General features: G+C 51.8%; 1 protein-coding gene across 4 annotated transcripts in view; it reads right to left on the bottom strand.

Moving 5' to 3' along the window:
- Positions 1-4347: 4347 nt before the first annotated feature.
- TMPRSS13 (transmembrane serine protease 13) overlaps positions 4348-27975 on the bottom strand; it is a 29472-nt gene continuing 5844 nt past the window's right edge. The window contains exons 2-14 of one of the 4 annotated variants that reach the window (XM_032285369.1): positions 22581-22639; positions 22338-22520; positions 20951-21055; positions 18179-18301; positions 17918-18047; positions 15932-16024; positions 14951-14994; positions 14050-14212; positions 12886-13058; positions 9320-9418; positions 7689-7831; positions 7385-7537; positions 4348-6037 (exon numbers count right to left, since the gene is read on the bottom strand). In XM_032285369.1, the coding sequence (XP_032141260.1) occupies positions 6011-6037; positions 7385-7537; positions 7689-7831; positions 9320-9418; positions 12886-13058; positions 14050-14212; positions 14951-14994; positions 15932-16024; positions 17918-18047; positions 18179-18301; positions 20951-21055; positions 22338-22520; positions 22581-22639 (1495 nt within the window). In that variant the 3' untranslated portion in view covers positions 4348-6010. Of the gene's footprint in view, positions 6038-7384; positions 7538-7688; positions 7832-9319; positions 9419-12885; positions 13059-14049; positions 14213-14950; positions 14995-15931; positions 16025-17917; positions 18048-18178; positions 18302-20950; positions 21056-22209; positions 22640-27975 lie in introns of all 4 variants that reach the window. The other 3 variants (XM_032285371.1, XM_032285368.1, XM_032285370.1) reach the window with 3 other exon arrangements.

Below are 27975 nucleotides of genomic sequence, written 5' to 3'. Positions count from 1 at the left end.
TCCTACCTATAGTAATTTATCCTAGAGGAATGAAAACTTACATTCACATGAAAATGTGTATACAATTACTGAATTCTATACTCATTCTGATTTCTGTCATGATTTTATCAGGAAGGAATGGATTTGGGCCCATAGAGAATTTACAAGCCTTTGTGCACTGTTTGTAAAAGAGGCAGGCCTGAACTACCTGCTAGGGGAAAAAGATTTGAGGGTTGAAGACAGGGGAGCAGCCTCAGTCTGACTCAGTAACAGTGAGGTCCCTGAGCATGAGGGCACTGAGAACTATGGCCTTTACCTATACAATACTCTGAAGGGTACCCACGAGGTTTGCAGAGAGAGTATTCAGCCTGGAGAGCAACATGCAAGAAGCTCTCCTGGAGAAGAGGATGACAAGGGATGTTTTTTCAGCCAGGCTGCAGCAGATGAAAGTCAGATTCATCTGATTTTAAAAAGAAAGGTGATATTTTTTACTCCTTAGTAACATGGAGCAAATGCTGGCTCCATAGATGTATGTTGGAAACCCTGTGAACAGATGAGATGGCCCATGGTGAGCATTTACCATTTACCATTTGCCAAGAGAAAAGAAGACAGCTGGGGCGTCTCCTGGGAACACCATTTCAGAACCTGTGGAAGACTGGGAAAGAGCAACCAGAGGGCAGGAAGGGGACCTGGGAGAGTCCATGTCCCAGAAGTCATGGCAATGTCATAAAGTAGGGAGCATTCGATGGTTAGATGCTGCAAGAGCTCCAGGAAGATGAAGACTAAGAAGTGTCTCCCAGAACCTGGTATGATAGGGCAGGAGATGGCTGTGGATTGAGGAGTCATGGGGGCTGAAGACAAATGCCCTTCACAGCCCTGAGTTGCCTGACTCCATCGGCTGAGCAGTCAGAGGCTGCCAGGGCAGGACATTAACATCTCCCAGAGGAGAATTCATCCAGGGATGGGCAGCTTTCCTGGCACCATCAGTGATAAGAAAGAGTGGGATAAGCTCCTTTAAGTCATGGAGCTCCATGACTTTGAAGAACCACCAGCTGGGAATGTCCACCTGGCGTGGCCTTGGTGGCAGCATCACCTCTGTGGAGAATCAACTCATTGCTAAAAACCTAGGAACAAAGTTTATGGAGAGACATGGCAAATTTCCTAGGACCTGAAGATTTATCCAAAATTCTCTCTCCTATGTCATGTGCTTGATGAAGGATTTGGGGGTGAAGGCGACCCTTTTGCTGCGAATTCAACATCTGCAGAGAGGTCACAATATGCCAATCACTTTGCCCTGCATGTTTACATGGATAGTCCCATTTAATCTCACAACAAATGTAGGCTAGATACACCCATTTTACATACGAAGAAACAGAGAGGATGGTTTGTCTAAGACCATATAGCTAAGTAAGCAGTAGAGCTGAAATTTGCACCTCCAGGTAATTTGATTCCAACTCCAGTGCTCCCTCCACTACGGCACAGTGTAATTAGAAGGAATTATTCAAAGCGGATTCCCAGCTCCTTCCTTGTATGAAAAGTAAAGAACCTTTTCTGGGGCTCAGGGCTTGGACAGAGAAGGCCGCCTGTTATGTCCAGCTCCCATGTCCCATGGGAAGGAGTGAGCTGTAGAAGACCATAGACCAGGCCATGCCCTCACCTTTCTCAGAGAAAGGTCTCATCTGATAAGGCCTCCTGGCCCAGAAGGCCCAGGGCTGTGTATCTCCTGAGCGCAGTCCTCCCTGTTCTCTGGGAGGACCCATTGTAAGATGGGTACAGCGCTTACTTCCTGGACTGAGTGGCAGCCTTCCCAGAGACAGGAAGCCTGGGCCAGTGCGCAGGAGATGGAGAATGAATGGCTTGTTCCTCTCAGAGCCATCCACCTACATCTGGGAGACTTGGAGGTGTCCTGGGTGACAGCTTGTTGTGACTTGACAGGGCCTCCTAGAAACCATCCACTTGGAACGGGGGTGGGGAGGGCCTCCTCCTACTCATGATGCACTTGTCCAATGTTCGCATAGTCTAAGCCTCTGATCATGTGACACTCACAGAGATGGCTGGGCACACCCATCAGAGTGTCAGCCCTGCCACTCTTGGAAAGATACGCAGAGCCAGATGGCAGAGCCTATGAGGTCCCAGCTGGGAGGACTCCACCTGACTCTGGAAAGCAGCACTGGGCAGAGTGTAAAAAAGGAGCTGAATGTCAGAGCCTGGATTCAAATCCACCTCTGCCATGCAGCTGTCATGTAGTTTGGGATGCTTATTTCACTTCTCTTGGCCTTTGTTTCGTCACCTGTAAAATAAGGATAATGACAATGCCCACTTCATGGGATTCTTGCGCTTGCAGGGGATAATACACATCAGGTGTCCAGCACAGCATGTAGCATGTAGCAAACGGTCAGCAAATGCTGGCTATTATGATCATTATCCTCACCATGACCATCATAGGGAATTCACATGTGCGTCCCCGTGTTCACTCAATTGCATCAGGACCACAGCTAAGTGATTATGGGGGAAGAATGGCCCCTTGGAATCTAACCAAAGCCCAGAGGCAGCTGGAGCACCTGCTAGGCTGTAAGCGGCCCCTTCTGCAAAGAGCCATCATCACTCCCAACAGTCTCCCCCTCCTCCCTCCCAGCACACTCACTTGGTGCCCCTTTCCCAGGGAAATTCTATGGAAATTCAGCAGTCAATAGAGTTGACAAAGACAGAAGGTTTGGCTGGTACTTGGAGGTCCCTAGGCTCCAGGGACATAGGACAATGTCACTGCAACTCCCTCCCCGCCCAAAACACACACAGCTCCCTGGAGATTCTGGGCCAGTTTAGAATAACCCATCACCCCCCTCCATCCATAATTTTGGCAGCCTCTATAGATATCCTGAGCCAAAGAAATGTATTTTTCTTTTCCCGTATAGATCCTGCTTTTTCTCTACCTTATTTCCCTGTCCCCCTCCCATACCCCTACCACCCTGCCAATCAATTTATGTCCTAAGAATCCCCTGAGAGAGAAGGGAAAGTGTCTGCTTTCTAAGGGGAAAGGAACAGAAATGGTCTAAGTCCTAACTCTCTGCCCAGGCTGGGCTTCTGGGGATGCAGCCAGCTCCCATGGTGAATGGAGATGACTGGTCGTCCTCTGAAATGAGCACTGGCTCTTGCAGGGGAATCGGCCAAAGACTGCCTTTCCCAGCCCAACTTTGTCTAGGTGGTGCCACACGGCACGTAGGACATGTTTGCACCAACAAAACGTGAGTGGAAATGGCTTCTGGGCCACAACACTTAAGGAGTGAATGAGCCTTTTTTTATGTTTTCTTGCTGGCTAGAAGTAGATAACAATGTGGATGATGACAAACTTCCTAGATGGAAAAAGCATGTGGAGGAAAACCGCCCTCTGATCGGAACACCCTTACTGGACTGCTAACGTGGATGTGAAATAAGCTTCAATTGGGTTCAATTGAAATTGTGAGAAACTGTGGGATCTATTATAGTCAGTGTCACCCCTCCTAGGCATATAGTAAGCATGGCACTTGCCACCTCCCCCATTCTTTCTTGCACAGATGGAGCAAGAAAGGAATCAAAAGAAGGACTTTCCCTGGCATTGACATGAAAGACTAAAGCAATCAAGTTCTGGATGTCCAGAGGCTGGATGCATGTGGGGAAACCTGGAGAATTCTGTGCTTGTAGCTGGCATGCTGGGGATTACGAGCCCACTGGTTACTTGGGGTTCCAGGATGGAGCTGGGGATCCACTAGTGGGCTCATAATGGTTGAGGCCAATATAGCAAACGCAGGAAAAGTGCAGCTCAAGAAGGGGTAGATCATTCAAAAGAGGCCAGTGGGACCACTCACCCAATTTTCTTGGAAATAGCTGAGTAAGCTTTGGGGCTTCCTTGTCAACATACATGTTGGTGAGCTAGCAAAAGCAGAAGTGGAAGAAGAGGAAGAGGGTGGGAACATGCCCTGGAGTACCCTTCCCCTGACCCCACCCGCTTTGCGAAGGTTCATTCCAAATCTGACCTCCTCTGTAAAGCTTCCCTGACATCTCTAGGTGTGGCTCGTGGTTGTTTTGTGCTTGTTCAGAGCATGGTGTCCACATTCAATCACAGTTTGCATCACACTGGGTCATGACCCAGTTCCTTGAAGATGCTGTCATGCCCTTTGTATCTTCTGGGCCTAGTATGAGTACCTGGCACAGAGTAGGCACGGATGTGGTTGGAGAATGGATGAATACCTGAAAGTATGGCTAAAAGAGCAGAATCCGAAGATGAGGAACCAAAACTAAGAACCAAAACTGAGAACGTCTGGCCATCAGGGTAGGTAGGCAACCTCAATTTGTACCATTAAAACATCCAAAGACAGATGCCTTTTATTGCTGGGTCACACAACTTTTATTGCTGAAGACCATCGCTAGGGACTGCTGCAGACAGGAATGTGGACTCCTTCCCAGCCTTGGTAACATTCCCCAGTGTACCTGGCCCCATCAGTCCCTGCCTGGCTCTCCAGCCTGCTCTTCTGCGGCAGTCTTTCCCCTGAGTGGCCATGGCCTGCCTGAGCTGGGCTGGGCTGGGCTGGGCTGATCTGCTTGGATCCCACCTCTGAGAAGCACAGCACCACAAAAGACCCTGATGGGCCCCAGGAAGGCGAGAGGAGCAGGGCTGGTGGAGGAATAGGTGCCTCAGAGAAAAGGCTGGGAAGGCCCAATCTTTTAGCTGGTGAGTCCAGGCACATGGATGATTTGCAGGAGCAGGGCCAACTTGGATCCTTCAGAAGACCTGTCTGGGGGCACCTGGGGACCACGTTAGCTTTCTCTCCATGGCAGTTTTTATGTCAGTGCTAACTTTCTGGAACAACTGGGAAATGGAAAGATGGAGAATGCTGAGAAGAAAGCTCTTGTCTCCAGGTAATTTCCAGCCTGGGATTTTGAGAAGAGTTGACAGCTCTGCTGGTTTCTGAAAAGTCCCAGGACAGCCCCTGGGAACAAGAGATGCTGTCTACCCGGACCTCCCTGGGGACCCTGGGAGCCTGCACAGAACCAGCATCCGTTTGTTCGTGTCTTTGTCAGAACCCTTGGATGCAGTAACAGTGGACCTCATCATGTTGGATTTGCTCACCAGCCCAAATGAGGATTTGTTTCCTTGAGTAACTCCCAGGGACTCCAGATGCTGTAGTGATTTGGGACATGTCCATCCTGAGGACTTTGTCAGGTTTCTTCACCCAGTCCCTTGAGGTCAGAAATATTCTGTAGGGCTCTAAAATACGACATTTCCCATGAGTCCTGTGGGGGTCTTGGGCTGATTGATGCTGTCAAGGCTCTGGACTTTTTGGAGAATCTTTCAAAATACCTGTATTTTCATTTCTTAAATATAAAAATAAATTAAAATAAAACCCTCCCCAGCAGCTTGTGACCAAATGAGTCCAGTGAATCCTCTTCTCAGTTGTCAGCCGGGTTAGCCACAGCACAGCCCGACTGGTGACATCCAGGGCACCAGCAGCAGGTCTGGATGAGGGCTCAATGCTCGTAACGCCCATGGGAGCAACTTTCCACCCAAGATGGTCCAGGTACTGGGAAGTCACATCCACCAAAACTTGCGCTCCATCCCGGGACAGCAATGGTGTCACCTGGGCCACTGGCATCTGCCCACACTGGGCTAGTCTGTAACTGAGGGTCAGAGAAGCCATAATTTCAGGCCCTTCCTTGGGCTGTGGGCTTCACCTCCTCCATCCATCTATGGACACCCCTGTAGGAACATCTGCGGTGCTCCAGCTCTTGTCTCCAGGTCATTTCCAGCCTGGGATTTCTAGAAGAGTTGACAGCTCTGCTGGTTTCCGAAAAACTTGGGAGAGTAGCAGTGCACATATATGCGCACACACACACACACACACACACACACGCACACACACACACAGAGGCAGCTGACAGTGGAGGTGGGAGTCCAACGGTGCCTGGTGACTGTTAGCCCAGATGATGTCACACATGGCCAGTCACTGTGGCCAGTCTTCACAGCAGCCAGTGCTGTGTGGAGCAGCAGGCCAGCTGGTTAGGATTTTCCGAAGCGTACCTCGTTCTGAGGAAGAGAACAGGAGAAGAGGGTGAGGGTGGGCCAGGCGGGCAGGGAGCACAGAAGCCCAAGGTTGGGATTCGGAGCCTGTAATTTAGCCCAGCTGTCACCTAGCACTGCCTGTCTGAGGAAGGACAGCAGAGGGAAAGGATGGAGGCAGGCTCGGAGGGCCTCTCTGCACTGGATTTCTGGAGTCTTCCCTGCTCCCCCATCCGAGGTGTCCCTGGTTCCCCAGGCAGAGAATGGGAAGACTGCAGAGCACCCCCTGTTTTACAGCTAAAGGCTGAAGGCCCAGAGAAGGCAGGGTCTCAACTGGGTCAGCAGAGTTGCAGGCAGATCCCTGTTTTCTGACGCCCAAATTCCCGCAAGGAGGGGGGCTTCCTGTCACTCCACCACCAACGGCCTGTGTGAGCTCACACCTCGGCCATCCTTGGGGAGAGGAGAGTGGCACTGGGGCTGGCACTGAGCTTAGGTCACCTTTTATTCTTTTCATTTGTTTATTCATTCATCCTCCATTTATAACAATAAATAGTAAATGCCAAGGATATTCCAGGCATTGTAAATGGCTGATTTTGAGAGATTAGTCAGAGTTCTTCGGTAAGAAAAATGGAAGATGAGAGGGTAGGAGTGGGAGGGGGGACTCTGTAGGGCGGATAAGGTATTTCAAAGGCCAAGGGCAAGGCAAGGCACAAACTGAAGTTTGTGGTTCAGTTTGACCTGAGCAATGACTTCTGAGGCTGGATATCAGTTAAAGCAAGTCAAAAAATACAAAATAACTTTTTATTTTATTACTTGATACTCTTATGATAGTAGTGAGGTGCTCTAGAAATATTTTAAGTGGGAAAGGGAAAGAATTGTTCTTGGGGAGCATTCTGGTGACAGCTGGGAAACTTGTCAGTCAAAATGGAGTCACTTGTGTTTTTAAAAAATGACGACAACAAAAACAAAGCCCCAAAAGACTCCAACAAATAGATCTGAGAAAACCCATGAAGAGCGGGTTCTCATGCGTAAGTGCTTGATATCAAAAACTATCACAAAATCCCCTGCAGAGACTGAAACTTTTTCAACGTCCATTGCAAACTTACACCCAAAAAAAGTACTTCTGGGAGAACATCTGCCCAGCAACTGCCTGCCTGACCTGCAGGCTCACCCTTTGCCACCCTCGGGAAAGAAGCACAGGCAGTTGGGATTGATCCCAGGCATCACATTTGACCCTGTCCCGAACAGCCCCAAATGTGGGATGCTGAGGGGACCTCTGCCTCCACCCCAGGGAAAGCCTGAGTGCTCCTCCAGAGTCCCCCCTTAGGAAGCCCCCAGGCTGCTGGGTGCAGTATCCTGGTGCGGGGCTCTTACCTCCATCTTGCTGTAAATCCAGGGAAGGACTTCTGTCACTTTGGTGTACACACCAGGTTTGTTTCTCTGGCCACAGCCTGTGCCCCAGCTGGTGACACCTGCCAGGTACCAGCGGTTGTTCTGCTCGCAAACAAGAGGTCCCCCGCTGTCTCCCTACAGGGGAGAGGGGGCCCATGCGCAGGATGGGACACGTGGTCTGTGAGGAGGAAAGGCTGGGGTCCCAATTCCCACACCTGCCCCAACACCTCAGCCTCCCCCAACCCCAGGGTCCTGCGACATAAGCCCCACCCACAGGCACCCTCACCTGGCAGGAGTCTCTGCCCCCACGAAGGTCCCCAGCACACATCATCCTCGGGGTAAGGTAACTGTCATAGACCAAGTAGTCATTGCATCTCTTGAAGTCGATGAGGTTGACTTGTACCTCCCGGAGAAAGGGGGATGTCTTGTCTTCAGTGAAGTGGGGGTGGAGGAGACAGAGGATGGGAAACCAGTGAGATTCTGGATAGCTTCCTGGCCTTCCAGCTGCCACCCCAGGACCCAGGTTCACAGCCTCCTGGGAATGGAGGGTGTCATGCCTGTGTCTGGCTCTGACCCACAGGAGGCCCTCTGTGGTTGGACACCCAGGGCATATGGGCACACATGCCCTCACACAAGACACAGCTCACTGCACGTGAGACAGAGACATCCATGTACACAGACAAACTCACAAACCTATCAGGTCACCTGACGCTGCACAGCATGTGCCTACATTCAAACACCCTCAGCTATATCGCTTTGTTTATTTTTGGAAGCTATGTGCCCTAAATAGAGCAGGTGACATTAATCCATTTACAGGTGGGGAAGCCTGGGGCTGGAGAAGTCACCTGCCCACAGTCACACAGCTAGTCAGGTATGGAGTCAAGACGAGAAGGCTGTGCCCAGATCAGTATCACTCTGCCTCACGGAGGGAGGGAAAAGCAGTCCTGATGTGTGGAAGTGGCCTGAGTCTAACAGCGGGGTCATCCTCCTCAAAGTAAGCAATCTCACAGGACAAGGCGCTCCGTGATTAGGATAACTTGAAAGCAAGACCACTTCATCCTCTTGTTTAAGGCCAGATGAAACCGAGGTCACTGTGCAAACCACAACGCTACCCACCAGCCCCCTCTCCTGGCCGATATGAGTAACTGCTGCTTCCTTACCACTTAGAGCTTCTAGATAAGAATTTTTTTAAATTGAGACAGGGTTCACTCTGTCGCCCAGGCTAGAGTATAGTGGCACGATCATGGCTCACTGTAGCCTCGACCTCCCTAGGCTCAGATGATCCTCCTGCATCAGCCCCTCTCGTAGCTGGGACTACAGGCGCACACCACCATGCCCAGCTAATTTTTCTAATTTTTGTAGAGATGGGATTTTGCCATGTTGCCCAGGCTAGTCTTGAACTCCTAGGCTCAAGCGATCTGCCCACCTCGGCCTCCCAAAGTGCTGGGACTACAGGTGTGAGCCACTGGGACCTAGATAAGATTATTAAGGTTCCCAATCATAGAGTAACCCCTGCTTCCTGACACCATCCAATTTAGACAAAAGTCCTACATCTTTGAACCCTCCCCAAGCCACCCAAATCCTATGAGCAGGCCCCTCTGACACCCTCTTGTGGAGGGGCTCCATGAGTCTCCATGGTGTGCTCTCTCTCTCTCAGTGCAATGAGCAGCGAACTCAACTACAGCAGTTTTCCAGGTGGTCTTGACTGGAGGGCATTGTCACAGTGACCACACTGGCATATACGCAGGTGTCTATATACACCAACATTCACACCCAAGCCCATGAATCTGTATACCCAAACTTATCCCCATAGGCCCTCATCTGTATACTCAGACACATTGCTTACACACATACACACGTGTATACATGCACATGCACATGAATACACACATGCAACCAAGCAGCTTTGCCTCTTACCATCTGTCTCCCTGGTCTTTCCAAAGCCTGTGATCCAGCAGGTCTCATTGAGACTAAAGGTCTGTCCATGCATGGGGAGGCAGGCAGGGTGGATGTGAGCTGCAACAAGACCTCCAGATGTCAGTCAAGGAACAAGGCTGAGACTTTCCGTGGGGGAAGGAAGAAGGGGCAGAACCACTCTGGGGGCAAGGAGGGGGCTCCTAGAACATTAATCCTTGCCCCTGGAGTGGTTCTGAGTCCTCCAGAGCCTTAGACTGACCAGACACAAAACTTGATCACTTTATCACAACACACCAGCCTTCAGAGGCTACCAGAGCCCTCAAAGCCATTTTGATTTCAGTGGTTTCCCTGTGGGCAGATGCGGAAGCCTTGCAAGTTCCCTTGTACAAGCTGATACTGGACAGCCGAGGGTCTCTCTCCACTGAGAGAGTCTCTCCTGATGGAGCCTCTTCCATGTCTTTCCATTAGAGCAAGGAATAGCAGCAGGCTAAGACGCAGATATTATGACTGTGGCATCTCAGTGGTATGTCCAGCCTGGTCTGGCGAGGGTACCCACTGGTTGCCCAGGGCCTGTGGCTCTCCCTCCAAATGTTTGCCCAGCACAAGGTAAGAAATCTCTCCAAACAGGAAACACATTCCTAGAGACACAGACCACAAAATCCCTGCTAACTTGGTCCCACACTCAGAAATATTATATTCAGAAGTGGCCATTACGTATCACTTCATAAGCTCTGAGGACTGGTGTCCCTAGGTGGACCAGGGCATTGACCAAAAAACCCCAGTTTGCAAGGGGAAAATATCAGTTGAAGAATGTTTGCAGTATTCTCAACCATTTATCATATTCACTGCACTATTCTGCACCTAAGATAATGCCTCTCACATATTAAGTGCTCAATAAATGTTTAAAGAGAGAGAGAGAGAGAAGGCAGGAAGTGCAGAACGGAAAGATGATTTTAAATTCTTCTCCCATACATTGGAATTAGGCTTTAAACATTGGTGTCTACCCCATTGTTTTGTCTGCTACAGAGTACACAAAAAATAGATGAAGGAATAGCATGCATTATTAACAAAAATGCAAAATAGGATTTCTTTCCTATGTCCCTTTTTGAGATGTAAAGTTTTAAAAACAGGTTAACACTGTTTTATGATCCATTGTTATGTGTTGTCACTGTTTTTTATGGGGGAATTAAATTTATCAGTGAATTTTCACAAGCAAAAGTACTGTGACTTCTAAGTGCTCCACCTGCCAAATGAGTTTAAGAAAATCTGTCCTGATTTCTAAATGAAAAATCAGGACACATGTTCTGGCCACAGGACTACATATATCTGAGCTGTGATTCTCAGGCTAAGGGCCTGCTTCCTGCCCAAAAGCCTATCAGAGCCCGGACAGAGACTACTACGTGGCTCAAGCCTGTAATCCCAGCACTTTGGGAGGCCGAGGCGGGTGGATCACGAGGTCAAGAGATCGAGACCATCCTGGTCAACATGGTGAAACCCCGTCTCTACTAAAAATACAAAACATCAGCTGGGCATGGTGGCGCGTGCCTGTAATCTCAGCTACTCAGGAGGTTGAGGCAGGAGAATTGCCTGAACCCAGGAGGCAGAGGTTGCGGTGAGCCGAGATCGCGCCATTGCACTCCAGCCTGGGTAACAAGAGCGAAACTCCGTCTCAAAAAAAAAGAAAGAAAGAAAAAAAGAAAAGCATATGCAATGTGCGAATAGCCTTCATTCGGTTTTAGGAATTATGTAATTTGTTTTGGAATTCCAAATAACATTAAGGGGTTGGGGGTGGGTGAGAGGTAAGATGTGGATGTTTAGCCGAATGCAGCCTGGGTTTGACAAGGTGAGAGGCCTGCTCTGGTCCTGCAGGCGGTGCCCTTCTTGTGTGCTGAGCGGCAGGGCAGGAAGCAGCGGGCATCCGTCACCTCAGCCCTGGGCTCCACAGACAAGGCTGGAGTTGCAGAAGGGCTGCTAGGCGAGTCGTGTGGGGGCGTGGCTACGAGTGGGTGTGACGCTGCGTGGGCGTGGTTCTTGGCCAGCGGTGCCCATCCGAGCTCTTCCCAGGGATCCTCCTCCTCACTCCACTCTGATGATCTAACTGCTCTGCCTCATGATAGACACCGCCTCCATAATTAATGTGCAAGGAAACACCAGCTCACAGGCTCAGAGCACGAGAATGGCTGGACTAACCAAAGTCCTCCAAGGCTTCCCGAAATCCCGGTATTCCTTTTCCCTTTCCCACCTGTATGACTGCTTATGCCAGAGAGCCCTGGCTCCATTCTTCAGGGTCCTGCCTGAGCCCCCTTTACTTGTCTTCTCCAGTCCTCTCAGGACACACCTTGGCTCTCTGCTGAGCTTCCCCTAGTCTGCCAGGATGACTAGCTGCTCCCGCCATAGCTCCAGCTCCCCCAAAACATCTCATAATTGGCCTCTACTGGTCGTCTTGGTGTATGTCATCTGTTTTACTTCTATTTGCAACTGTGCTATAGGGCTGACCATATAGTAGGCACATAGTATTTGATAAGTGAACAAATGAATGAATGGATGAATGAATGAAATCTTCTTTGACATCCCCTGTTCACAGTGATCTTCTGAGAACCTCTGCAGCATTCCCTTTGTGTAGTCTCATTTGGTCCTTAGCAGCAACATCGTAGCAATTAGTTGTTTGAAAGTATACTCAGTGGCTGGGCGCGGTGGCTCACGCCTATAATCCCAGCACTTTGGGAGGCCGAGGCGGGTGGATCACGAGGTCAAGAGATCGAGACCATGCTGGTCAACATGGTGAAACCCTGTCTCTACTAAAAATACAAAAATTAGCTGGGCATAGTGGTGCATGCCTATAGTCCCAGCTACTCGGGAGGCTGAGGTGGGAGAATTGCTTGAACCCAGGAGGCGGAGGTTGCGGTGAGCCGAGGTCGTGCAATTGCACTCCAGCCTGGGTAATGAGTGAAGCTCCGGCTCAAAAAAAAAAAAAAAAAAAAAAAAAAAAAGTGTACTCAGCTTATGTTCTCGACTGCAGGGTAAGCAATTTGCCAGCCTAGAGCCGGGTGGGGAGAGCATTGCTTGAGAATCAGATCCACCTAGTGCTAATCCTGGAGCTACCACCTATTACTTGTGGCCTCGGGTAATTATCTCTCCGTAAATCTCCATTTCCTCACATGTCAAATGAAGATAATAACAGTTACCTGCTCCACAGGGTTGGTTGTGAAGAGTAAATGAAATCGCATGTGTAAAATGCCTCCCACAGTGTTTGGCCCCTAGTTGCTCAGTTAATACCAGTGAAAGAATTCAATCTATTGATTAAGATCAGTACCCAAGCGCTGGCTCTGTCATCGATTTGTAATGTGAGATGTGTCATTTGGAGCAAACTTATTTATAACCCTTGGGTGTCAGTTTCCCCAATTATAAAACAGAAGTACTCCAGGTAGGAATCTTTAAGAGTCTTTGACTTCTGCCTTGCTGAAGCTTTGGGGGCCGGATATGAGTTAACAGATGCTGACAAGGTCAAGGGCTGCAGAGGGTGCTGGGGCTGGAGGCAGAGGTTGGGGGAGTGCAGATTCGCTCACCGGACAGGGGCAGGGGCTTGGACAGCCGCATGAGGGCGATGTCGTAGTCGTCCTGGTCGTCGGTGTAGTTGCTGTTGATGATGATTTCGGCTATGGAGGCTGCCTCAGGCAGCCGGTGCAGGTTGCTGGTGCCCGCGTACACCTTCCAGCCCTCTAGGATCTTCTCCCTGGTCCTGCAAGAGCCACCAAGGAGCGTGGTCCAGCACCTGCCTGGCAGCGTTCACTGGCAGCCTCTGCTACCTACAGGAGCCATTGCCAGAGGACCAGCTTGGAGGCAGGAGAATGGATAAAACGACCTCTGGAGGACTCCCTCCATCTTATCCCTGGAGTCCAAAGCAATCGCCCAAGCCCCCCAAAAATTATGAGCTTATAACTCTGCACCTTAGAGCAATAAAGAGGAAAGGATGAGTAAGACCTCTGTGTGGCACTCACCCCCCACTATCTCCTCTGCAAGCCACCAAGGATCAAACAAGAGCCTTTGACTTCTGTCATGCTGAAGCTCTGGGGCCTCGATAGGAACTGACAGATGCTGACAAGCCTGAGTGCTGCAAAGGGTGCTGGAGCTGGGGGTAGGAGGCACAGATTCACTCACCCGGCAGGGTCAAGGCCTTGTGCTGATAAGATCTCAGCATTATTACCCTCAGCAAATTCAGACAGGACAAAGTGACACACTGAAGACTCATCACTGGGGAGGCCCGGTCTCAGAACTCTTTGCTGCCCACCAGCCTAGGCTGTGGGTCCCCAAAGACACTAGGCCAGCTGGTGACTGTTAGAAGCAGATACAGTACGCTCCCTGCAATCCCTAGCCCCCAATTTCTGGGATAACTTGGGCCCCCCTGCTATGAGTTCCAGTTGCAGGAAGCAGCAACAAACCCAAAGTCTTTTTCATTTCACCCTGTTCTTCAGGGGCAGGCCCCCAGTCCCTCTTCCTGCCTGCCTCTCTCCCTCTCGGGGACCGTCAGCGGGGCTTTCTTATCCTTGGGCCTAGCTCAGAACAAACACCCACAACCCACACACTCAGGACCAAGTGAACACCCAAACCACACAATGTCAACTGTCCCATGGGGGCTGGATTCACACCCAGAGACATCAGCCGGCAGTCAGCCCTTCCTCGCGGTCCTCAACCCTGGGCAGTGTCAAATCACCTGCTTCTCAGGCACTTACACAAAGAAGCAGTGCGCGGCAGTGAGCACCCACTGGGCGTCAATGAGCGTGCCTCCACAGATGTGGGTGGTGCCGAAGTGCAGACTCACTTGCCAAGGCCACTTGCTCTCCGAGGCCAGTGTCCCTCCCACGATCCGCCCGGTCATGGCCCTCAGTCCACAGTCTGTGGGAAAGAAGTAGATGTACCATGAACCCTGCTTCTCCCAGGGTTCTTCCCGAGTTCCTGATCAGGATGCTTCTGCCATGCTCCCAGGGCCAGGACAGGCTCAGGCAGCCCCGTTCTGAAGGGTACCCACCCTCCCAGGGATGGGCTTTGCTCCCTTATCTGCTACACCACAGCAGTTCCTGCGAGAGCAGAGCCACCACATGGTGGGGTGGCTTTCTGGGATCATTCAGGAGGAAGTTTGACCCCAGGCAGGTTCCTCTTTCTTCCCCTTCACTCATTCTTTCATTGATTTGGCAAATGCTTTCTAATTGTCCCAAGCTTTGGGCACTATGCCAGGCATTGGGGTTACGATGGTAAGTCCCAGGACTGCCATTAGGAGCACAGGAATGCAGACCAGTTCTAACATAACCCTGAATTGACAAGCATTGTAATAGGGGTCTCTATTATTTCTAAACATAGGAGGAATACACTTCCCCTGATGCATGGGAGACTCAGGCAGCTTCCTTGGAACAAGAGGTTGCTGGGCTGAGCCCTTACCAGTCAGAAGTAGGGGAAATGTTATCCTGGGCTGCACCAGTGCCTTACAGGGACTCCAGCCCTGAAGCAGGCCTGCTGGCTAAGACACTGTTCCTGACTTGAACCCCAGTGCCAAATATCTCCCTTGGAGGAGTCCTGCCCCTCTGCCCTTTACTCGTACATGACACTGGCCACAATCCAAGAAGAAGAGCATCTTACGGGAACACTGGAGAGAGATATACCGCTGGGAAGGGCATTCCGACCTGCAGGGGGAGACATAGAAAGTGGGAAAAGGGCACATTAGCCACCTCCTCCAGGAAGCCTTCCTGATTGACTCCTGCTCAGTTCCTATCCATTTCCAAGGAAACTACCCTTTGCACAGGAAGGAGATTCTAAGCTTCTCCTTCCCAGTAGGACATTCTCCCTTCTAGTGCTTTCTCCGAATGGGAGTGGCTTAGCGCGAATCATCTCCACTCTCATCCCCACCACTAGCTTTCTTGCGACAGATTGCAGACATTGGCCCACAGCCATGTTCTGTGAACTGAAGACTTCATTGTCCCAGCATCTTTTCACAACTGAGCAGATGGCCTGGTGCTCCTCTGACATAGTTCCTCAGTGCAGATGCAGAAACCACCCAGCTGAGCAGGACTCCAGAGGCAGCAAATTCACATCCCTTCCCTCATCATTACTCCTCTTGGAGACTGGCTTATCTCCCCTCTGCAGGGTAAACAATGCTAGCTGGTAGGGTACCCCCAAACCTCCAGTGCTTTCCACATGGCCCTCCACATCCCTGGTGCCTACACCTGGCAGTCTCCTACTGCTGCCCCTCTACCCTGTCCCCAACCCCACTGACGCTTCTCCCTCCCCAATCCAGGCCCACTCCTTGCAGCAGCTCTCAGTCCAAACACCTGGCCAACTGGCGGTCCCAAGGTTCATGAATTGCCTCTGATGACCAGATAAACTCCCAGGGGCTCCCCTGGTCTCTAGTTGCTCTCAGCAATGAGCTTCAGATAAGAATTTTTAAGTCAGGAGGCAGTTTGGTGAATAAGTACTATTTCTGAGATGTCCCTGAACACCCACGGTGGACTCCTGGGGGCTGGATCCTAGAAAAGACAGTGAAGGGGGCTCCCTGACTCAAAGACCCCCTCCCGCCCACTCCTTCCCCTGCTCACAAACTGGCAGCCTGCCTGCCCACCATACCTGTGGAGGCTTTCCTGGATGGTGGAGTTGTATCTTGAGATTGAGAAGCTGTTGGCAAAATCCCTGTGGGCAACCTCAGTTGTCCGGTAAGCACTACAAAGGAGGAGACAGAGAAGAATCAGCCCCCTGGAGACAGAGTCACCCCAAGTCCTCCAGCAGGCCTAGAGCCCCACCAGCCCTGCTGACAGAGGCCAGACTGCAATGGTCTGTATGGTGGCCAACTCCTCCAGGCAGCAGTCCAGGCCCAACAAAATGCAGCCCCACCCACATATTCCACTACTGCCCCCATTGCCCCCAACTACCCCCCAAGACCCCCAGCCCTATGCACTACCCAGCAGTTCTCACAGTGTAGACTGGTAGCATTAGCATTACCTGGGAAGTTATTAATATTAGCAATGCTCCTGAATCAGAAGCTTGGGTGTGGGTCAGCGATCGTTGTTTTAACAGGTTCTCTAGTGATACGGGTGCACACTCAAGTTTGAGAAACACCAATCTAGCCCTTTTCTATCCAAACTGAGATCTGTGAACAAGCAGCAGCATTCCCCCAGGCCTACTGAAACTGAATCTGCATTTTAAAGAATCCCAGATTATTGATCTGTACATTACAGCGTGGGAAGCTCTGGGCAAGCCCACTGGATCTCAGACCACAGCATGCCTAAGAATCACCTTGGGAAGTTTGCTGAGCAGGTTCTAAGTGCTAATCCCAGAGATTCTGATTCTGAGGTGCATTTTCATAAGCATGGCAGGTGATTCTAATGTGTTCTACTCTCTGCATGGAATTTATGTATATTTCTAGAACATGGTACACCCCTGCGTGACGGTCTGGCCCGACACTTTGCACTGCTGCTCCTCTACCCAGAGGGCCCATTCCTCCGTTATCTGCTCTCTCCTCCAATGCAGTCAGGCACCCTCTCCACTATGTGCCCTTAGTGCTCCACACATGTCCTCATCGTTACACATCACATCGTGCTGTGGTTATTGGTTCAAGCCTCTCTCACTGAGCCACACTAGAGGTCCTTCAAGGCTGGGCTCCTGTCTTATTCCTTTGTGTCCAGGTGCTACACAGTATCTAGCACGTAATAAAAGCTCAATGAATGCTCTTTGAGTACATGACATTCAAACACCTGAATGCCCAAGGGAAGCTCAGGCTTGCATAAGGCCACACAGCTCATGGATAAAAGATGTCCATGGTCTTTCATTAGGATCACTCTGATCCCCCTCTTGTGGATCTGGATAGGCTGAGGTGGGGTATAGAACTAGTTCTAAATCGTAACCCCCCATCCCAGGTGTTTTCAGTGCTTCTTCTGTAGAGAATCCACAGTGAGATCTTAAACTCTTCTCTTCACAACCTCACACACACCGACAAACCGCACCACTACCCAGCTTGAAAACTCAGTCCAAGAAGGAGGATGGAGATGCATGCCTGGGCTGAAAAACAGACATTCCTTCAAGCGGAAGGTCATTGCTCACCTACTACCATTGCCTCATTGGTTTAAAATCTTTAAAGCCAAAGGTCCTTAGGATTTTGCCTGGCCTCACCTGCCCCATTTCATTCTCCATTTGATGAGGTCTGGCTCAAGCCACAATAGCTATAGCTCAACGTCCATTGAAGGGCTTTGCACAACCTGAGCTTCTAGTCCCAGAGATAAGAAGAAAAGACCTGCCCAAATGCCTCCCCAAGTCGCAGGGCCACAACCACGGTTACTGGATGTGATAATGGACGTGAGGGTGCTTTGATACAAAGAACCATCTAGGAATCTGATACTATTGCAGATCTATACATCATTGTTTTGGCCTCATGAAAACAATTTGCTCTGGACTCAAAGGATGTCAGGGCCCCTGACTCTGAATCCCTGGAGGGTGTCCAAAGCTAGTGAGATCAGCCCCAGTCCCCACGGGTCTTCTTAACATGACGTTTCTGCAACATGCTTGAGACACCCTACAAAGAACCTGAAACCTGGACCCTGGGGCAGAGTTGGGGGTTACCTCTCGAAGCCCAGCTGCTGGCAGGTCTTCTCTGAGTAGGAGTCATTCCAGTTGCTGCTACAGATGGGAAGCCACTGATGGGAGGACCCAGAGTAGATTTTAAGCAGAGACTTGTCCCAGTCAAACCTCACTGCAGGGCGAGAAAAAAGGCAGAACAGGTCCTCAGTAGCTAGGAAGCATCAAGCTCCTGGTGGATGAGCTGAGTCAGGCTCACGCACACACATGCACATGCATATGCTCCCCCGTGCCCAGCCCCCTTACCGCAGCCCAGCTCATCACTCTTCAGCTTGCAGTCCACTACCCCGTCACAGCGAACAGCGTGCTTGGGACAGCTCTCCCTCTGCTCCTTATACCTGATCCCTGTGTGGCCCCGCCAGAAGTGGACTGGAGAAAAAGAAGCAGACAGTTGGGTCATGGCCAGCCCCACGGGGATGAGACACAGAGCAGCCCAAGGCCCTAGGGGTTCTGAGACACCGACCTGCAATCCCTCTTGAACTCTGGGGCTCTTGTCCCCCATCTGTGTGGAGAGAAAGGCTGCTTAGGAATGCTCCGGAATGCTCCAGAAAGCTCCTTCAAGTAGGCAGCACCGGACAGACTAGAGCAGCCAGCGACCCAGAGACAGAGAGAAAGAGGGAGAGAGAGAGAGAGTGCTGTGGAGATGGGGATCACCTTGGGAACTCCCCTCCCCGCATGCTGGCCAACGTAGTGGCCAGAGAAACCAATTCCTCCAGTATCCCAGAGCCTCCCTCTCAGAACCCCTCTGCCATCCCATGTTCTCTGTGCTCTGCAGGGTCACAGCAGATAAACTTCTGTCCTCACAGTCACACATGCAACCACCATCTGTCTGCTCTCAAAGGCGGCCATCCTTCCAGCCTCAGAAGCTTCCGGGTTTTTTCCTTTTCCCTCTCCCCTGCACGAGGGACACCCCTGTGCTCAGTTCTTTTCCCATGACTTGTCTTTATGCCTTTAAATGTCTTCTCATCCAATGAGCAATTCTAGGTGGCCGATTCCCACATATACAAGTTGGGGCTAAAAGAAAACAGCTTTACAAGCCATATGTGCAAATCTGCTTCACGACTTCCTCCCTCTCTAGCAGCAATCTCTTTCAAACCAGGGGCTGTGGGCCCTCCTGCCTGGAGGCACCTCTCCTTGGCTGCCTCACAGACGCAAGTGCCTCTCCTCCTCCACCAGCTCCTCAGCCCCATGCTTTGCTTTTCCTCCAGGGCCCACTGTGCTCTCAGTCACCCAGAATAAAGGCTGCCCGTGTGTGACTGCTCCTTCCAGGCCTACACACAAATCCTTCCTAATCTCTTGGGCTGGTCCGTCCTCCCACACCCTGGGCTCTGAACCCCTGGGGAACCCTGGGCGGTCCTCCTTGGAGTGCTCACGGAGCCCCACGTGGATGTGTAATGGAGAGGGCGCTGGGCTGGGTGGGGACCCCACCCGTGGCTGCTCGGTGACCAGCGCAAGTCAAGCCACCTCCCTAGCCCTGGAGGTCTAAAGGCCTCCCTGGCAGAGCTGTTGGGGACTTCAGGAGATGCTGTGAAACTACGCCAAGAGTTTTAGTTCTATTCTGTGAGCCCACCAGCGTATGCCATCTCGCCCCTCCATGGGTCATTCCCATGGCTTTCATGGAGCGGGGTGCCCTGTGGCGGGAAAGGGAGGGGTGGCAGGGCAGCAAGTCACAGCAGGCACCGTGCTGAGGCCTTTATGTACATTGTGACAGTGACCACACCATCTGGTCAGACAGGTGGGAAACTGAGGCTAAGAATGTTAATGGACTTGTCGAATTAACACAGCTGGTCGGTGGCAGAGCCGGGGTCTGCGTGGCACTGACACAGACTGCCAGCACACTGCCCCTCCCTCAGAATCCCCTTCAACAGCCCTGCCTGCAGGCCTTGCCACGTGCTGGTCCACTCCACCCTTCACTGCTGGTGCTTCCTGCAGGCCTTGCCACGTGCTGGTCTGCTCTACCCTTCGCCGCTGCTGCTGCCTCTTTAGCAGAATCCTTACTCTTTGGCCTGGGGTTTAAAGCTCTCTGCAGCATGGCCCAGCCTTGCTGAACCAAACAGACGGCCCCAGGTCCCTGACTGCATTCTCCACTCTGGTTAGACAGGTCCCTTCCTCTCGCCCATGCTGTCCTTGCCACCTGGCTTCCCACATTTTCTGTGGCTGCTCATCCGTGTGGATGCCCTGCTGGGCATAATTGCTGTCCCACCTTCCACATCTTCATCTGGTCCCACAGCCACAGGGAGCTATGCCCTGCATCCACCCCACACAGCTGTCATCCCCTCCTCACAGTCACGCTCGCATGCATTTGCCCTTCATAATTTCCAGCTATCCCCCTAGGAGACTGTAATCCTCCTGAGGACAGGACCGAATAATGTACATGCACATTTGTGATGCCTAAAGTTTCCCACTGTGCTGGGCTCATAGTGGACTTCTGGGCAGAGAGCTCTGGTACATGTCCTGGGTAACTTTGCTGAAGACAGCAGGGAGATTGAGGGGGCCTGAACCCCTGAACTCTGAGCATGTCGTTCCATTGACTGAATATCCTTGACAGACTTTTCCCCATCAGTGTTTTCATATGTGCTTTTTAATAGCTAGTATTTTTTAGATTTTGTTCCAGGAATTGTGCTGTTGTCTTATTTATTGCTTATAATCTAGTGGAGTTAGAATGAGATCTTTTGGGGCACATTGTCAATGGAAGGAATGAATGAATTTTGTCTCATCAGAAGATGCAGAAACTGAGCTCAGGGTGGTTAACTAACTTGCCTAAGTAAGCTGTGTAGTAAGTGGCACAGATGAGACCCAAGCCCAGGTTCTTCTGACTTCCACACTCTTAACCTGGATACTCCAAAGGGACCCAGAGGCGGCACAGTCCAAGGCCATTTGCAAGAGTGTCCCTCTCTGGACACAGTAGCCAGGTGAGTGGGTGGTTCCCACACCTGTCCCCCCCACCTACCCCCATCCCTGGGTCCCACTCTGCCGGTGGTGCCCAGAACCCACCCCTGTACCCTCCGTTCAACTCACAGAGGATGATGAGCGACACCACCAGGGCGATGAGGAGGAGCACGGACCCAATGAGCGGCAGCCGCTTCTGGCCCTCCCGCCAGGTGAACTTGGGTAGGCTGGCACCTAGGAGCAGGGTGGCAGTAGGGGAAGGTGAGGCTGAAGAGGAGTCCGACGAGGTGGAGAGGGGAGGGGAAACAAGACTGGCCCAGGAGGGCCCTGTGAGGACCACTCCGCCCCAGAAGTTGGAATGAGATTTTATATGGGGCACATAGTCAACTGAATGAATTAATGAATTTTGTCCCATCTGAAAATGTGGAAACTGAGCTCACCCTGCCTGGCACCAGCAGCCGTCTTTTACTGCATTCTTCCCTGGGTCAGCCAGGCACTTTGCCTGTGTTCTGTCACTTACTTCTCATGGCAACTTCATGAGCAGAGTCTTATTAGGCTCATTTTATAGATGGGGAAACTGAGGGTCATGGAAGTGAAATCACTTGCCCAGGGTTACTTGGTGAGTTGGTGGCACAGTAGGAATTCCAATGCAGTGGGTCTGATACCAAAGCACCTCACCCGCCCCAGAGAGGGCAGGACTGTGGGACGGGCCCCAAACTTCACATGATCCTCCAAAGCCAGGTATCATCCCGGATGATACAGGCCTGTGTGTATTGTGGTAGTGGAGACAGTCTGAATTCTGGGATGGGAGCAGGGCAGCGTTGGGGTGGGCAGGAACACTGATTCCTTAAGGGCGGACCCAGTCCCCGAGGCCTATTCCACCTCTCTGACTCCCTAGTAGCCGAACCATGCAACCCACAGTTTGGAAGGGTGGGGATGGATGTATGCGCATGGTCAGAACCTCTCCTTTTCCTCCCCCACCCACAGATGGGCCCACTGATCATGACATTGCCCCACCGCAGACCCCAGCTTCTTAGGCAGACACGCAGGACAGTGTAAGGAGAGAACCCTGTGACTAACCGCGGGACCTTGATATTGAAATCAGCGCTCTGACCTGGGTTGTGCAGACTCCAAGGTGACACGCTGCTTCGTTTGCCCTGGCTTCTTAACACCTACCCCTTTTGCTCCTAATTTTCCACTGTCTCAGGTTTTCATATAATGTTTCCTTTTTCCCTCACCCCCCAGGTCCCTCACTGCCCACCCCTCTTACCTCCCCTCCCACGCATTGTTATCTGCTATGAGGAGCAGATCACACCGGCTCTGACAGTTACTCCCTGCCTGTGGGCTGCTTCCCATCTCTCTTGCCTTCCCTGCAGCGTCCCCCTTACCTGAGCTCTCCCTGGTGGCCCTGGTGGCTGGTGCTGACCTGGCAGGAGATGGTCGGATGGGTACAGACCCCACTGGTGTTGCTCTAACAAGGTACACTCTGGTTGGGGAGGTTGTCACAGAGCCTGACCTGGCGGATGAGGACCTGCTGGACGAGGACCTGGAAGCTGATGCCTGAGCTGGAGATGCCCGAGTTGGAGATGCTCGGGCTGGAGATGCCTGGGCTGGAGATGCTCGGGCTGGAGATGCTCGGGCTGGAGATGCTCGGGCTGGAGATGCCTGGCCTGGAGATGCCTGGCCTGGAGGTGTCCCCACTGGAGGTGCCTGGGCTGGAGGTGCCTGGCCTGGAGATGCCTGGCACCGAGGTGTCTCCGCTGGAGATGCCTGGGCTGGAGACAACCGGGCTGAAGATGGCCTTGCTGGAGATGCATTCTGAAAGCAGATGGAAGAGCATCCCTCAGGCTGCTCCCCTGCCAACCCACCCGAGCCCTCAGCTGTGCTGCACTAGGAGATGAATGCTCTGGGGCAGCAGCTAGAGGTTGAGCAAAGCTCCCTGGACAAGGAAGCATCTGAGAGAAGGACTGTGACCAAGGATAGAATGAAAGCTCAAAGACCCTGCTGTCTCCCAGCTCCCCTAGGGGCTCCCCTGCCACATAGGACCCACAGAGGTGGGTAGAGGGCAATGGGCCATGTGCCCAGGGATTGGGGGTCACCCGCTTAGGCTACGCATGTATAGAAAGGGTCAAAGGAAGAGGCTGCTGGGCTTGTCACTCACTCCGAGACCTCATTGTCAAGGGAATGTGGTCTCCTATGGGGAAAGTAAAGACCCCTCTGCCCTCTTCCCTTCCACCTCCTGCATCCGCATCCTTTTCCTTCATGTATGTGTGTTAGATTATAAAATATTGTTCTTACTATGAGCTGTAATCAAAAAGTGTGAAAAGCACTAGCTAAGAAAATCCCTGACATGCCACCTGAAGGGGCTGAGAGTCAGCGTGAGCTCATCAGAGGGAGAAAAAGAATGCTGGACAAAGGCCAGACTAAGATCCTTCCATAATATGGACAAGCCTCAGCTGCAGAAGACCCTGCCCTTCCCTCTGGTGGTGGCCTGGGCCTCAGCCCCTGCCAGGGATGCTGGCATTGTGGCATCTCCACTGGCCTGCCTGGTCTCCCTCCTGTTTTGTGCACACTCTGAGTCTTCACCAACTTCAGAGGGAATTCCCATAAGCCGGGACAATAAAATACTAATTACTCATGTGCATATGGCACTTTAGAGTTTATAATAAACTTTCACATCTGTGGCCTCACGAGATGCTCACCATATCCCTGGGAGGTTAGTACTCTTGGAAGCCCATTTTACAGATAGGCAAGCCAAGCCTCAGATCTCAGCTTGCAGAATCACAGAGTCAGCATTCTACCCCATGCCTATTTGCCTCTGAGTCCCCTGCCCTTCTTAAGTCAGAAGAGCTTCCTGGCACAGTCCTCGTGAACCACGTATACAGAGTGCTCATTCTGCCTTTGTGAGATTGGTTAAGAATGGGGCCCCGGGGCCTGCAGGGCCGGGAACACTTTGGGATCCTGGGAATAGGGCCGGGGGTTACTATAGGGGTCTTGGTCTTGTGGTACTTTCCTGTGTGACCCATAGTTGGGCCCTGTGACCTGCCAATACCAGGAGGTGCCTGGTGGCCTGGAGCAGCGGGGTCAGGTGGGTCTTCTGGTGCTCCGGCTTGGAGAGACCAGGTTGGAATTCGGCCTGCCTCTAAGGTGGCTGGATGCCCCAGGCAAGTGGCTTCACTCTTTACACCTCAGTTTCCTATCTGTAGGCTAGAGAGAAGCACCTTGCTTCCTGGTGCTGGAGCCACAGATCTTACCTATAAAATGCCCAACACACAGTGAGGGTGTGGTGAGCAGCAGCTGTGATGATGGGGTTTTGTCTGGTTTTTGAATCTTGCTCTATCACCCGGGCTGGAGTGCAGTGGCATGATCTCGGCTCACTGCAACCTCCACCTCCTGGGTTCAAGCAATTCTCCAGCCTCAGCCTCCTGAGTAGATGGGACTACAGAAATGCACCACCACACCCAACATGGAGTGTGTATTGAAACAGAGGTCCAGGCAGGTTAAGAACATGCACCACTACACCTAACACGGAGTTTCTCCATGTTGGTCAGGCTGGTCTCCAACTCCAGGGCTCAGGTGATCCACCCACCTCAGCCTCCCAAAGTGTTAGGATTACAGGCATGAGCCAGCTCCAGCTAATTCTTCTATTGGAATCTCCCCCTGTTGCCCAGGCTGGAGTGCAATGCCATGATCTTGGCTCACTGCAACCTCCGCTGGCTTCAAGGGATTCTCCTGCCTCAGCCTCCCGAGTAGCTGGGATTACAGGCACCCACTACCACACCTGGTTAATTTTTGTATTTTTAGTAGAGATGGGGTTTCACCATGTTGGTCAGGCTGGTCTCAAACTCCTGACCTCAAATGATCCACCCGCCTGAGCCTCCCAAAGTGCTAGGGTTACAGGCAGGAGCCACCATACCCAGCTGATAGTGGAATTTTGTTTGTTTGTAAGAATGCTGGGCTTACTATGGAAAAATCTGTTTGAATATGATTGCCTCCACTCCCAGCTACACTTCCTGGGCAAGCGACGTAATCCTTCAGAGCCTGATTCCACACGTGTAAAACGGGCAGATCTTACCTCCTTCACCCCCATAAACGGGCGATACGCATGAAAGAGCCTGGTCTATAAATGCATGTCAAAACATGATAAAGATAACAGCCCACTAGCACTTTACTGGATCCCATTCCAATCTCTTAACAGCTCTTTGCAGTTGGTACAGTTAGCCTCATTTTATAGGTACTGAAACAGAGGTCCAGGCAGGTTAAGAACTGCCCAAATTCACACACCAGGCAAGTGACAGCTCAGATTCTAATCAGGCCTGCTAGGAGCAAGGAGGGTCTTGACTTACAATATCACAAATGTCCACAGGACATACCTGCATCTCTTCGGGGCATGCACGTACTGTTTTGCACCATTATGTGATTTGATTCTCACAAGTCCCTCGGTTAGCAAGCTGGACAGGAATGAGAACCTGGGGCTCAGAGAGGCTAAAGAGCCCACCTCACCCCCTAAATGAGCTGGTGGTCTTTAGGATCTCCAGCACAGTCTTCTGATTCTCAGGCAGCTCAGGTTGAACAGGACCCTGCCATCCAGCCCCAGCTGCCCCATTATGAAGAGACTCAGAGGAAAATGGGTGGGCAGGTGTGGGGAGGGAGCTGGGGAAAGCTGCAAAGCTGGAGCAGTGGAAGCGAGTCAGACCAGAGAGGGAACTGGTGGGGAGGGGCATGGTGGAAAGCCAGGAGCTGCAGAAGGGATGATACAACCAAAAATGGGATGGAGGCCCTGCAGACCCTGAGTCTGGGGGTGTCTATCCCCAGTCTTGGTGGAGCGAGCACTCTGCTCTCAGAGCCTGGGAGGCAGGTGGAAAGTGGCTGGCCCCCCAGACCAGAGCAAGAGGAGAGTCCTGGACCCTCCAGACCTGAAGGAGAACTGCCCATGAAGAGAGCTATGAGTCCCAACAGGGACATCAGGGTGGAAGGGCAGCCCCCAGACCAGAGAGCAGCATCAAGAGTGAGGCCCCTGCTCCACCCTCTGACCCTGACCCTCACCCCAAACTCTCCCAGACATCACGAAGAGTTCTCATCTTTGGGGATCATCAGAATAAGAGATTCCATACCAACCTTCTTTAGGCACTTCACAGCCTGCTGCCCCACGCTATTGGAAGTTCTTCCTGATGTCTAACCTGTTAACAGCACTAACTTATTTCCTTTCCCCAATTCTTGGAGAACAACTGCTGAGAGTCTAGCCTCCCACCAGAGGCCTGACGTCCCCCTCAGAGTAGAGGCCTTGAGCAGATGGGAGATGGGGAGGGGAGGAGACTTTTTTTCCTTTGAAACGGAGTCTCACTCTGTCACCAGGCTAGAATGCAGTGGCGCAATCTTGGCTCACTACAACCTCCGCCACCCAGGTTCAAAGTGATTCTCCTGCCTCAGCCTCCTGAGTAGCTGGGACTACAGGTGCTTGCCACCACACCCAGCTAATTTTTGTATTTTTAATTGAGACAGGTTTTCACCATGTTGACCAGGATGGTCTCGATCTCTTGATCTAGTGATCCACCCGCCTTGGCCTCCCAAACTGCTGGGATTACAGACATGAGCCACCACTCATGGCCGAGACTTCTTATCCAAGGTTCCAAGCTACAAGGGGCAGAACCATGACCAGAGCCCAAGCTTCCCAAATCTTTGGCAGTGGACCACAGACTGGGGAGTGGAAGTGAAATGACTTCACATGCCCTGGCATTTCCACAACCTGCCTGCAGACCAAAGGCTTCTCAGCCTGCTCAGGGGCAGGTGTACAGGGCGGAGCAGGGAAGTATGCTCAACTCTGAGCCACGTCGCTGGCCTAACCTTGCCAACCATTCTTTCCTGGCCCTGCCTTTCCTCCCCACCTACCCCTGGGGTGGTCTCTGAGGTTACCCGCTGTGGTAGCACAGTTGTAAGCCCTTACCAGGCCATGGAACAGGCCCACGCCCCAGGCAGTCACTGCTACCACCTGGCTTTGCCTCTTCAGCTCCCAAGGGTCCTCACCCAAGGCTTGTTCAGGACCCTCCAGACATTCTGGGGCAGGAGGCGGCAAGGCAGGGCAGGGGTCTGCAGGAAGGTGGTGAGGGACAAGTCGGCAAGGGCTAAGAGAGCAGCCCCTGGCTCCGGGAGCCTTTCCAAAGCCTGTCCCTTGACAGACGTCTGTAAGAATTATTACTCCCACTGTACAGACTGAGAAGTAGAGGCCCAAAACATTTGTGTGCTTTGCCCAAAGTTGTTCAGGCCCATCTTATAGCAGAGGAGGGACTAAAACCCGAGGACCCCTGCTTCCAGCCCAGTGCTCTCAACACCACCGCTCCCAGGGGTAGATCCCCCCTACCCTGAGAGGTGAATGCGACATTTTTCTGGTTTCCAGGTGCAGACTCTGCCCCTTAGGCTGTTACCTGGTGGGGGTGGTAGTAAGTTAGCCAGCCCCTGAGTATGTCCAACCCTTGGCCTCTCCTGGGCCTTCTGGGGGCCCAGCCAGTGATGCCAGGGAGAGGGGCCTCTGTCTTTGCTGAGTGATATGGACTCATGGTTGCTTCATGCCAGTGGTTATGGGGCTGCTGCTGTGGATCCAGCCCCAGGCTCCGCATAATGAGGGTTCTCCAGCCATAAGCAGCAGCCTGAACTTGGGGAATATGCACCTCAGGTCCCCCAGAATCCGGGCTTGCAATGTGAACGACCCTATAAAAAGCTCTCCCTTATAGTAGAACGATTTGTAATCCTTTGGATATATACCCAGTAATGGGATCGCTGGGTCAAATGGAATTTCTATTTCTAGGTCCTTGAGGAATCGCCACACTGTCTTCCACAATGGTTGAACTAATTTATACTCCCACCAACAGTGCAAAAGTGTTCCTATTTCTCCACATCCTCTCCAGCATCTGTTGTCTCCAGATTTTTTAATGATCGCCATTCTAACGATAGTAAAGACCTGGAACCAACCCAAATGCCCATCGACGATAGACTGGATAGGGAAAATGTGGCACATATACACCATGGAATATTATGCAGCCATCAAAAACGATGAGTTTGGGTCCTTTGTAGGGACATGGATGAACCTGGAAACCATCATTCTCAGCAAACTGACAGAAGAGCAGAAGATCAAACACCGCATGTTCTCACTCATAGGC

The sequence above is a fragment of the Sapajus apella genome, unplaced genomic scaffold (assembly GCF_009761245.1).
Source record: "Sapajus apella isolate SASKATOON/1434 unplaced genomic scaffold, GSC_monkey_1.0 scaffold16, whole genome shotgun sequence".
Taxonomy (NCBI): Eukaryota; Metazoa; Chordata; class Mammalia; order Primates; family Cebidae; genus Sapajus; species Sapajus apella.
The sequence above is the reverse complement of the archived record's forward strand: the minus strand, read 5'-3'. Positions and strand labels throughout refer to the sequence as shown.